Source organism: Macrotis lagotis, chromosome 1, assembly GCF_037893015.1.
Source record: "Macrotis lagotis isolate mMagLag1 chromosome 1, bilby.v1.9.chrom.fasta, whole genome shotgun sequence".
NCBI lineage: Eukaryota > Metazoa > Chordata > Mammalia > Peramelemorphia > Peramelidae > Macrotis > Macrotis lagotis.
The window spans coordinates 227,325,667-227,338,894 of NC_133658.1; the positions used below are offsets into that span (position 1 = coordinate 227,325,667).

The 13,228-nt window shown below is 37.5% G+C and overlaps 1 protein-coding gene across 2 annotated transcripts in view; it reads right to left on the minus strand.

Annotated features, from left to right (window-relative positions):
- The window catches only part of FEZ2 (fasciculation and elongation protein zeta 2), a 53,918-nt gene extending 53,556 nt beyond the window's left edge, over positions 1 to 362 (minus strand). For both annotated transcript variants that reach the window (XM_074209693.1, XM_074209694.1), the window contains exon 1: positions 94 to 362. In XM_074209693.1, coding sequence (XP_074065794.1) covers positions 94 to 344 — 251 coding nt within the window. In that variant the 5' untranslated portion in view covers positions 345 to 362. The remainder of the gene's footprint in view (positions 1 to 93) is intronic.
- Between the last annotated feature and the right edge of the window lie 12,866 nt (positions 363 to 13,228).

The window sequence follows — 13,228 nt, forward strand, 5'->3', positions numbered from 1 at the left end:
GCAGGGCGAGCCGGCGCGGCGCGGCGCGGGGGGCAGAGGCCTAGGACGGGCCTCCGCCATGCGGGGCCTCCAGCCCGACCCCGCGGCACTCACTCATCCTCCTGCAGGAGGCTCCGCTCGGTGATTGGCCTCACCGCCGCCCTCGGGGACTCTGTGTCCGGACTGGAGGGGCGGAAACACAGGCTCAGCTTCTCCTCCAGGCCGCAGGCCAGCGCCGAGAAGCCGACGCCTCCCTCGTCGTCCAGCGCTCCGGCCCCGGCGTTACGGTTCTGCTGGTCCAGGCGGCCCCGGGCCGGCTCCTGGAACTCATAGAAATCCTGCCAGTCCCCGTCAGCCGCCATCATTGCCCGGCCGGGCCCACAGCGCTCCGCCCCGCCCCCTGCGCTCGCCCCGCCCCCGAGCCCAGCCCCGCCCCCGAGCTCAGCCCCGCCCCCCGAGCCCAGCCCCGCCCCTCGCCTCGCCCCGCCGCCTCGCTCAGCCCCGCCCCCGAGCTCAGCTCCGCCCCCGAGCCCAGCCCCGCCCTCGCGCCTCGCCTCGCCCCGCCGCCTCGCTCAGCCCCGCCCACGATCCCCGCCCCGCCGCGCTCAGCCCCGCCCCCGAGCCCCGCCCCGCCGCGCTCAGCCCCGCCCCCGAGCCCCGCCCCCGCCTCAGCCTAGCCAGGCTGCTGCTGCTGCCACCCCAGCGCTCCCTTAGGAATGGCTCCTTCCCTTGGGTCGAGCCCAAATGACTCAGACGCGGTTTTAAGAAGAGCATTGGTAGCAAAGTCTGCATTTTAGGGTGGATGAGCCTCGGACGCCGACTGCCCGCGTGGCCCTATTGGCCTGGTGCCTGCCACCTCCTGCCTCTTATGATAGCTTTGCTGCCCAGCTGGGTGGGCTTTCCTTCCCCCAGGGGTCACCTCAGACTCACAGAGGCCAGCTCTCTCAGTTTTACAGATGAGATTCAAGTGACTTGTCCAAGGTCACACAAGTGACCAGCGCAAGACTGAATCTGAACCCGCATCTTCTGATTCTTCACATGGTACAGCTCTGTCTCAGAGTTAGAGGAATGCTTTCCAGTTACATTTTAAACCAGAATCTGATCTACAACATACCTAGTAAAGAGTTCATCCAGCCTGCTTAAAGGTCTTCAACGAGAAGTAATCCGGGACCTCCGGAAAGAACCAGATTCACTCTAAAAGCTTCAGATTTGGATCTGGAGAATCTAGATTAAAAACCGGCTCTTCCACTCACTCCTTATGTACCCTTGGGTGCATTACTTAACCCATCTCCACCTCAGGTCATAATGTATGCTAAAGCAGCTGGACTCAGTGACCCCTAAGATAACTTCCAACTCTGTATCTTTGATCCTATGACTTATTTATTTTAAATAGAAATCTGCCTTACCTGTAATTTACTCTCAGGACCCCTAAGATCTCTCCTTTAGCACCAAATATCATTATTATCCTCAGTAGCACTTTTCAGTTTGCAAACTGCTATTCATATTATCCCCATTTAACAGATGAGGCAAGTACGAGTTAAGTGACTTGTCCAGGGTCACACAGCTAATAAGTGTCCAAAGCTGGATTTAAATTCAAGTCTTTTTGACTCCAGTTTCAGGTCTCTGTTGGGGAAAAAAATAATTATGACTCTCATATAATGAATTTACTAATTTAGTTTTTAGAGAGATTCATTTCCCCCCAGACTCTGTCTTTTGTGAGTCAGACACACAATGCAGTTTTAAGTAATTAATCAATCTTAACAATAACCACATCCTTTCACTGTACAGTGCCTGTTTGAGTTAAGTGAAGTGAATCAAAAAATTGTATAAACCTATTCCTGTCCCACCAAAGTACCCCCAAGACTTTAAAAAAATGGTTCCCCAAGAATAGTTATACCTGTATTATCCTGTACTCATGGGGCTTGCATGAGCAACCTCTCAAGTTTTAGAAATGATTGTGCTGTGATCCACATTCCCCTACCTTCCCACTTGTGATTTACGTGTATAATCTCTCTCTTCATGACAGCAAGGTGAGAATTCTATGTTATCAAAATTCCTGCACTTCTCATTCTGAAATTAATTAATTAAAATGTTACTTGATTACTGGCACTCTGTCTCTAGTCTTCACTGTTTAGCCATCTCTAGATTAGAGATCAGCTCATTAAAATCCTATTAACACATATTAAGAGATTTAGTGGGAAGGCTAAATGTCTATATATATGGTTGTAATGGAATACTATTGTGCTATAAGAAATGACAAGTAGTGGGGCAGCTAGGTTGCACAATGGATAGAGCACTGGCCTTGGAGTCAGGAGGACCTGAGTTCAAATCTTAGCTCAGATACTTAATAATTAACTGTGTGACCTTGGACAAGTCACTTAAGTCCAATACCTTGCAAAAAAAGAAACAGTGAGCAGAAAAACCTGGAAAGACATATATGAACTCTCATAAGCTTAAATGAACAGAACCTAAGAAAATGTTACACAATAACAAGAATATTGTAAGATTGATCAAGTGTGAAAGACTCAGTTACTCTGATCTAGATGAAAAAAATTCCAAAGAATGCAGACTGAAAAATGCTACCCACATCAGAGAAAGAATTGATGAACTTTGAATACAAATTGAAGCATATTTTTCTTTAACTTTACTTTTCTTGAGTTTTTTTGTCCATCTTCTTTTGCAACATGACTAATATGAAATATGTTTCACATGACTTCACAGGTTTAATTGATATCAAACTGCTTGCCTTTTCAAAAAGAGGGGCAGTAAAGAGGAAGAGAATTTGTAACTCAGATTTTTAAGTTATTATTTCTTTGAACTATTGAATTATTATTTATTTATAAATATTTAGCTAAATTATTATTCATTTGAAATCTACCCTCTCAAAATCTAGGATGCAAATTGAATTATGCACAGCTTTAATCTTTTTTCAACGTTCATCCATTTGCATAATTATAGATTACTCCCTCCCCTCAGCTGTTAATGGTGAAAGTTGCATATGCATTTTTGCGTTTAGTATATTTACATATTAGTCATTTTGTGTAAGAGGATTTAGGACTAAGTGGGGGGGAAGAAAACCTATGGGATAGGAAGGAAAAATATGAGAAGTTTTTAAGAGTGAACATTATATCCATTCATATTATGTGGGGTTTTGTTTGTCTATTTGTTTTTCGCAAGGCAATGGGGTTAAGTGATTTGCCCAAGGTCACACAGCTAGGTAATTATTAAGTGTCTGAGGCTGGATTTGAACTCAAGTGCTCCTGACTCCAAGGCTGGTGCTCTATCCACTGTGATACCTAGCTGCCCCTATTTGTTTTTGCCTCTGAATGTGGATGGTATTGTCCAAAAGAGATCTACTAAGGTTGTCCTAGATCACTGAATTGTTGAGAGAAGCTGCATCTATCATAGCTGATAACTCATATTGTTGTTGCTAACATGTTCAGTGTTCTCATGGTTCTGCTCCCTTTGTTCAGCATCAGTTCAGGCGATTCCATACTAAAGTCCAATTATTCATGGTTATAGAACAATAACTTACTATGAAGTTATTATTCACATTTGCATCCTTTCTTTTTGTATCCAGTTTGAGAAATGAGTCAGGGGGGAGGAGAAAAAGCATCTGTTAAATGCTCACTTTATATTGCTGATCAAATTGTGGCACAATGAGTATAGTAGAATAGTGTTGTGGTATAAGAAATGAAAGGGAGATATTCAGATAAAATTGACTTGTATGAATTGATAGACAGTGAACTAAGAACCATGAGAATTATTTAAACATTGCCATAACATAGTAAAGAAAAGTAACCTTGAAAAGACCTAAGATTATAGATGAGTAAGATAACCAACAGAGATCACTGCAAAGGGCAGTTTGGATCAGAAATGCTTTTCATCATTCTCCATTCGCTATAGTTAGATTAGTGAGATAGACCATCAATATCTCTTGGGGTTTCCGCTCCCTTTTTCTTCTTCTCTTCCCTCAAGATGTAGAAAATTGGGGGTTCTAGAAAAAAATATTACCTGTCCACTTAGAGATAATGAAATTAGCTTTGGAGAGTTTTAGTCTATAGCAAAGGTCCTAGAACCTAGATATTTTCTTTCTCTGAATCAACAAGGTCAAAAATATAGATTATAAATAAAAGTCATAAAATGTTCTGAACTCCTAGACAATCTGCTGATTGTCAAGCCAGGAGAGATTTCTCCATGTAAATTAAATTTGGTCTAATGATTATCTATAGGTTCCTTCCTTCATAAAAATGTTTCTAGCAAAACAAAATTCAGGATGCAAATAAAATTATCTTTGTCTAGTAAGCCTTTGTTTAAACATGTAAATAACCACTGAGTAAACTTTTAAAAATCAGTCAACAAGCATAGTTGCCTACTATGTTCCAGATATGATGTTAAGCACTGGAGATGCAAAGAAAGGAAAATAAAAATTATCTTTGCTCTCAAGGAGCTCACAGTATAATGAGGTAGATAACATGAAAACTATGTACAATTATGTACAAAATTAATGATCATCAAAGAAGCCATTATGAATGATTTAACTAGTCACCACAATAAAGCAAAAGGGAAAAGCAGAGAGTGGAATAGATTCATCATTTTATACCAGCAGTTTCTCCAAGTAGCTACATTCTGCAAGATTCTCTTGATAAGCTAAATTATATGCCAGAGAAAGAAAAAGGCTCTTGCCTTTAAATTAAGGTTTAGCCAGCCTCATGAAAAGTGTTGCCATTTCTTACTGTTGCTCTTGCCACTCTGATTCCTCACATCCCTTTCATGAAAGTTATTTATATAGAGTGAGATTCAGTAGTAGAAAATCCTGCCCTCTATTTCCTCTAGTTGTTTATTCTTTGTCAGAGCTAGAAAGCATATGGAATGAAGAAGCTAGTTCCAGCATCCTTGTAGGGTAAAGGATAAGAATCCCTAAGGTAGGGAAGTGGGAAATTTGGGCTCAGGCTAGTAGAATGTAGAGGGATAGGATGAGGAAATCATTCTAGTCTGTCAGGTACACAACACTGAGTAAAGAGACCCTAAATTAAGAGCTCATTTGATTGACGGGATCTAGAAAAAGAAGAGTCCAAGTCCTCTGGGGCTCATTATATTCTCCTTCCAATTGCTTCAGACAAAAAAAACAGGAAAAACAAAGGGCAACTCAATAAGGGACAAAACCAAATGCAGTCTATCCAGTATAATTACTGCAAAACCCAGTGGACCCAGAAATAAAGCTTTTAAGAAATTCATCCTCTTCAGCGTTGTGGAAGATGGAATTTTCAAAGACCAACATCTTCAAATCCTATGTGCTACCGAAGTTGTATGTGAAACTACATTACTGTGTGAACTATTCAATTCCATACCCATGTTGTAAGGAACTGATCCCATAAGACAGGTAAAGATCAGACATCTCCACCCAGCTGTTATCCTTAGACCTCTTCCAATGTCTATATAAAAACACTATTTTTTAGTATTCTTGAAATCTAAGAAGAAAATAAAATGAATACTCTACCTTAAATAAAAAGGAAACAATCTCCCAGTTTTCAGACGCTTTAGTGTCCTTTCAAGTCAATCAGCACCTTCCTTGCCAGAAGGACCATTATGAGACACTGACCAGTTAATATAACTCCAAAAGATTGACAATGAAATATGCCTTGCCACTCTTGATGGAAAAGTGATATATTATAGGTACAGAATGAGATACATTCTTGGGATATGACCAAATTTCTTTTGCTTGACTTTATTACAAGGAGAGATTTTTATGGGGGGGGGGGGATAGAGGAGAGAAATACTAAAAGAGAAAAAGAAATGGGGGAGGCAGGTAGCAAAGGTGGGGAGGGAGGGAAGGCAAGACAGAGAAAAAGAATAAAAGAATTAGTGACATTTTAAAAACATATTGATATATGAGAGATAGATATGAAGAAAATGGGACAATATTGGTGTTATGATGCCAAATTATACATATATTAAAAGGAACAAACTATAGATAGCGGATTTATGATTTCATTTACAATCCCCATTTTCTGACCTAATGAAAATGTTCTTATTTTTTATGATTTTCTAGGTCATAATAAAAATAGTAATTAAAAACACATGAATTCATGAGGTACAAAGAAGTAGCAGCAAAAACAACATGGTTGCTAAGAACCAGAAAGGCAGTTGTAAAGGTTCTTCTAAATGGCTTAATGTCTCTGAGGATCAAGGAATTGTCTCTCAACTTCCCGTGAAGCAAGAATCTTTTAAAATGAGATCAGTCAATAGAATGTTGAAAGTTCTGGTGCTTCATAGTAGTGCTGGTGATATGGGGTTTGATTGATATTACATTAAATACTAAGAATAATATGTAATAGTAATGAAACTTTCAGTTTTACTTTGATTTCTCTTTCTGGAGAGAATGTTGAAAAATAGGTACCCCAACAAACTGTGGGTAGAGCTATGAACTGGTCCAACAATTCTGTGGAACAATTTGAAACTACAACAAAAGGCTATAAAATTGTGCATACCCTTCCAATATTTCTACTGGGTCTATAAACCAAAGAGATCAACGCAAAAGAAAAATTACCCATGTGTACAAAAATATTTACAACAGCCTTTTTTGGTGGCAAAGATAGAAACTGAGGGATGTCCACTGGGGGAAAGCCTGAACAAGATATGGCATATGACGATGATGGAAGACTATTGTGCTGTAAAAAAATAATTAAAGGGATGTTTTCAGAAAAACCTGGGAAGATATGAAGTCAAGTGAGCAGAGCCATGAGAACATTGTACACAGTGTAACAGCAATATAGTATTGATGATAAATTAGTGACCCTGATCCCTGGCAATTCAAAGGACTCATCCAGGTAGAGAACTGGTAGACTCTGATTACAGACTGAAGCATATTTTTTCTCTTGCTTTAAAAAAAACATAGCTAATATAAAAATGTGTTTTGAGTGACTTTATAATAAGTACCTTGTTTCTTGCCTTCTCAATGAGTGTGGGAAGGGTTACAAGAAGGGAGAGAATTTGGAACAGAAAATAAAAATAAAAAAGAAAATGTAAAAAATTGAAGAAAAATTAAATCTATCTTTTTAATTTAAAAATTTTAAAAAGAGAGCTAAAAGAAGAGATAGTGCTAGAGCTCAGGGACTTTGTTTTGTTAAAGGTCCAGAGTCAGCAGTTCTTCCTGTTCGGTGGCCAAATAAAGGCATTATTTTATTATGCCAAAAGGCCAAGCCCTTTCAACATAGAGTCCCTGGAAGTTTCAGGGAGAGCTCTAGCACATACTCTATGGGATGACCTCTGTCACCTTATTCCCACACATGCTCCATGGGTTGTAACCACAGCTACATAAAGATAGAAGAACTGTGCATATATGGAAGCAGCAGGGAAGAACACTGAAGGGATGAAAATTAGGGAAAGAGAGCAAATCATTGAAGAGGCAAGACACTAAGAGGAGACAGGAGGGGATGGGATTGAGAACACAAATATGGAAAAAAATTTTTTTTTAAGATTGATTGAGGGGCAGCTAGGTGGCATAGTGGATAAAACACCAGCCTTGGAGTCAGGAGGACCTGGGTTCAAATCCAGTCTCAGACACTTAATAATTACCTAGCTGTGTGGCCTTGGGCAAGCCACTTAACCCCATTTGCCTTGCAAAAAACCTAAAAAAAAAGATTGATTGAAACCATCCCAAAAGAACTGACAAATTTTGAGTGTGAACATGTATACCTTGAAATCTACTAATGTTGTAAATCAGGAATTGATTTAATACTTTTTTTGATTGTCTAGACTTAAGAAAGTAATGGAGAAAATGCTAATAATACAGATTAAATATAGAAGTGTGTCAACTACACATTATTTTTTTTCAGAGACAAAATTCTTAAACATTTATCAGCACTCCCATGGGTATTGGCATTGGCAGAGAAAAGCAATACCTTTTCCTCTGAGACTTAAGCAATAAGAGTATGGGGAATGATGCTGAGAAGATTTAAAGTATGGAAATAGAGAAGAGATAGAGTTCATGGATGAATACTAGTTTTTTTTAGTGGAGTTTGAGGCAAAGCTATAAAATACAGGCTTTTATGCATAATAGCAATGTTTCTTCAGCTTGCTTTTTTCAGTTTTTGTTATTCTCACTCTTTTGTGATTTTTTTTATATTTTCATCAAAATACTCTTTGACTCGCTTCATTCTTTCAGTTCCTATTTACCAAAATATTGACATTCACAGAACATTTCTATGGTGATTCATAAAACAAAATAGTTGAAACTTGAACTCTCTTGAAATGTCTACGATGTCAATATGAATAGCCTGAAGTCCATAATGAGGAATTATTACCTTCTATGGTAAATACCACCCAAATGCCTGGGACAATTGGCATGAGAGATACTCACACTTGAATAGTAGGCTAGAGGTAGGAGGAGCACTACCATATGATAGCTTCTTATATTATTTATTTAAATATTTATGTATTTGCAAGGCAATAAGGTTAAGTGACTTGCTCAAGGTCACACAGCTAAGTAAGTATTAAGTACCTGAGTTAAGATTTGAATTCAGGTCCTCCTGACTCCAAGACTCTATGCACTGGGCCATCTAACTGGCCCCATTTTTATTTAAATAATTGTGATAATTAGTTTTTTCCTACACCATTGAAGGACTGATTGCAAGTGTTATGAGATTATATCACCTGACTTACAGTTTATAGTCTTACCCCAGAGAAGGTCATCTCAAGCAATTTTAACATGAAAGAGTATAGCTTTTATGATGCAAGGAAGGACTTAGTATGGTGGAAAGAACAATGGCTCTGGAGTTAGAGGGCCTGTATTCAAAGGCAATCTCTAATATTTGTTACCTGTGTGACCAAGAGCAATTATTTGACCTCATTGCCCATCAGTTTCCTGCCCTGTGAAATAAGAGAGTTTCAACAGATGGCTGGCTGCTAAGGTTCCTTCTGACTCAAACTGCACAATCCAATTCCCTTTGTTCCCATTTCATGCTCATCCAGGAATCTTCTATAATTAAGGTGGGTTTACCAGTTAGACTTCGCTGATATATTTCTTACTACTTCAGCACTTCAATAATTATGATTATGTGTAAATGCTAGCTTTTTATCTATGAATTATTTTATTATGACTTTGCTAGCATATATCACCTCTAAGATAATTAATAAAATTAAATTCCTGAATGTAAAGAACTGAGGGCTAAATCCTCATATTTCAGTGATCTCACTTAGACATTGTTGCCCCATGATGCTCAACTAAATTGACAAACTTGGCTTTATATCACAGAAAAATTTCAAACTATGAAAGAAAGGGAAAGCAGACTGACCATCAGAGAAACTTCCCCTTAGATGGTACATTGAAGGGAAAGAGCAACATTTGCAAAAGAAGAGACAACCTTTTGGAATCAGCTCTGTGAACCATTGTTTGCCAAAGGACTGTATTTAGCAACATCTGACTTGGCATTACATAGCAGCCATGATACAATGGAAGGATCAAAAAAGGAAAATTTGTTGGGAAAAATTCAGCTTATGCCTAATTTCACTCAAGTACTGGCAGTACATCTGAAGAAAAAAAAGTAATAAGAAATTAGAGCATTAACTGTTAGTTCAAGTATTAAAAAAAAAATTGTCTGACAGCTTGCCCAAATAATAAGCTTCAAGTTGGACCATGCTTTTTTAAAAAAGGTAGATACTTTGCAGTAATTGGAAGCCAGTTTCAGACATTATTCTTATAGAATAGTTGTCTACAATAATTCATCTTTTAGTAACTGATAGATCTTTTTTCTTATTAAAGATTTTATTTATTTTGAGTTTTACAATTTTTCCCCTAATCTTACTTCTCTCCCCCCACCCCCCACAGAAGGCAATTTGAACTGATAGATCTTTAGTGAAGAGTTTAAACTTTTCTGTACCTATAATTACCTCATATATGTATCCTCGATAAAAGTGTACAACATATTTTTGGGTCTGAATAATCTAGAAACTTGACAGGCAGGGTTTCTAGAATGACAAGCTACTGGTGTTCCTTCCTTCCTTAAAAGTTCTCAATAAAGGGGGAGGCTAGGTGGTGCAGTGGATAAAGCACCGGCCCTGTAGTCAGGAGTACCTGGATTCAAATCCAATCTCAGACACTTAATAATTACCTAGCTGTGTGGCCTTGGCAAGCCACTTAACCCCACTGCCTTGCAAAAAAAAAAAAAGTTCTCAATATAAAGATTACTGACCCCGGAATCAGGAGGATTTGCATTCAAGTGTTCTCAGATACTAACTGTGTGATCAGGGGTAGGTCATTTGATCCTAATTGCTTCAGAAAAACTCCAAAAACTATTTCAATGCAAATTATTTCCTCTGTAATCCCATTTATTTTTCTTTTATGCATTCAAAAATATTACTCTGAGAAAGGGTTCAGTAAATTTCAATAGATTGCCAATGGGATCACAACACATTCAAAAAAGTTAATCCCTGCAATCAAGGAAAATGAATAGCAAAATGTTGATTTTGAAAAACAGTTGAAAATAATCATGAATATAACTTATTGTTCTGCCAATAATTCCTATATTTCAGTTGTCTTTAAAATGACTCCTTTGACTTTCTATTTTGAGTCAAGATTGATATAACAACCAAAATTCTTCCTAAAGTGAAATTATGATAGTTCCTGCTCTATGTGATGAGGTTTATCAGAAATATGAAGTCCTTTGTATCCTCCTTTCCCCAAAGTCCCTGAAATTAATTGTGGATTGATTCCTCAATAACATAAAGAATGGATCCAATGGCATCCCCTTCCACTGATGAGTAGAGTGATTCCTCTCAGATATCCTCCAAGATAGTCTTAGTAATGCTGGAGAAATTTTCCTATTTCAGATTACATAAGTTTTTAAGTGATGACAAGAGTGTTGATAATGATAACTCACATTTATATAAAGTCACACTTGAAGGTTTATAAAACACTTTCCTATATAATAAATATGTGATATAATAGAATTCATCTGCCTGTGTTCACATTCATTTTTTTAATTTTAATGTCACACAGGCAATTATTAAGTGTCTGAAAATGGATTTGAACTTAGGTCCTCCTGACTCCCTGCCATTGTGCTATCCACTACACCAGCTGTGTTCATTTTCAATCAAGGATTCTGCTTGATTTAGACTTCAGAGAACATCATGCTTCCCCCAGGATATATTTTCACCATGTAGATTGATTTAGTTTTTCTAACTCAATACCTTCTTAGTTTTCTCATTTTCATCTCTCCTCAGATTGAAGGGAGAAGCAACAAACTCTTCTCAATGCATTCCTTTATAGGGTTCAGAACTTTCCAAAAAGCTCCTTATTTTCTATCATATGCTCTATTTGATTTCAATTTCACAGAACATCATGTCTTTGCACCAGATTTCCCCTGATCACAATCTCTGCCCTCACTTTTCAGCTTCCTTTTGTGTGCTGTCTTTCCCCAGTAGATAGTAAACTCCTTGAGGACAGGTACTGTCTTATTTTTTGGTAAACCCAGAATTTAACACAACACCTACTTAATAAATATTTATTGACTTGAATTCAATAGAGATGAGGAAGCTTAAGGTCAGAAGAATTAAATGAATTACACAGGGCTACACAATTATTAAACATCAGAGACAAGATTCAAATCTATCTTCTAATTCCTAGTTCAGTATTATAACCATTGTTTCTCAAATAGGATGATGAATTACAGAAGGTTTATTTCTTTGTTTCTCTACACTACAAGAGACTTCGACCTTGGTTTTTCCTCATAATTATTTACCTAAAGTTCCTCCAATTTTTCTTTTTTAAAAAAGTTTTATTGATTTGTTTTGTTTTGTTTTCTATTACAGACATTTACAGATTGCTCCCTCTTTGTGAGAGATTTCTGTAAAAGAGTTAAGTAAAATACTAATAATACAGGACATCCTCCTCTGAAAATGCAACCATTTCACATTTGTAATGACCACCTCATACTTCTCTCTATTTCTAAAAAAAATCAATAGAAATCTCCTTTCTCCCCATCTCCAAACTGTGTTAGTGGTAGATAACACTGAGGCTAATATTCCTGTTATTGAATAACTTGCCTACACACAGCTTTCATAAAACCAGTCTGAACAAAGAACAAATCAGAAAGTAGTTTTGGGGTTTTTTTTGCTTTTTTGCAAGGCAGTGGGGTTAAGTGACTTTGCCCAAGGTCACACAGCTAGGTAATTCGTGTCTGAGGTTGAATTTGAATTCAAGTTCTCCTGACTTCAGGGTCAATACTCTCCACTGGGCCACCTAGCTGACCCTAAAAAGTATTTATTAAGTGCCTACTACATGTCACACAGGATATACAACATAAATTATGTTAGACAATATAGCTAAGTATGTTGGATATGACTTTAGGAAGTCCTGGTTTGGGTTCTGCCTCAGATGCTTTCTAGCTGTATAATACTAGTAATGTCACTTAACTTCTCTCAGTCTTACTTTTCTCATCTCTAAAATGAGTGCAATAATTGTACTTCTCTCAAAGAGTTGTTGTGAAGATTAATGAGTTTGCATAAAAAGAGCTTGTCAAACTTTAAAACATTTTAACATGTTTTTAATTTATTTAAGGCAATAGCTTTAAGAGTGACTTGCCCAAGGTCACACATCTAGGTAATAATCAAGTGTCTGGGACTGTATTTGAATTCAAGTCCTCCTGACTCCAGGGTCAGTACTATATCCACTGTGCCACCTAATTGCCCCCAAACTTTAAAACATTATATAAATGTCTGCTATCATTATTTCATAAAATAATTGTGTATATAATCAATATCTATATAATAATTGTGTTGATAAAATAATTTAAGGTAAAAAATAATTTAATTAATGAAATAAAATTAAGTTGAATTAAATTATATTAGATAAAATTATTTTTAAATTAAATTCATAAAATTATGTTTTTGATTCTTAAATTTATGTAATTGTTTTAAATAATGATGATTGCTAGCATTTACATAGTGCTTTAATGTTTTAAAAAAGTGCTTTTCATATATTATCTCAGTTGATCTTCATAACAACACTGTTAAATAGATACTATTATAATCTTTATTTTACAGGTGAAGAACTTGAAAATAAGAAACATAGGGGCAGTTAGGTGTTGCAATGGATAGAACACCAGCCTTGGAGTCAGTAGGAACTGAGTTCAAATTTGATTTCAGACACTATTTACCTAGCTGTGTAACCTTGGACAAGTCATATAACCCCATCGCCTTGCAAAATAAATAAACAAACAAACAAACAAACAAATAAATAAATAAATGA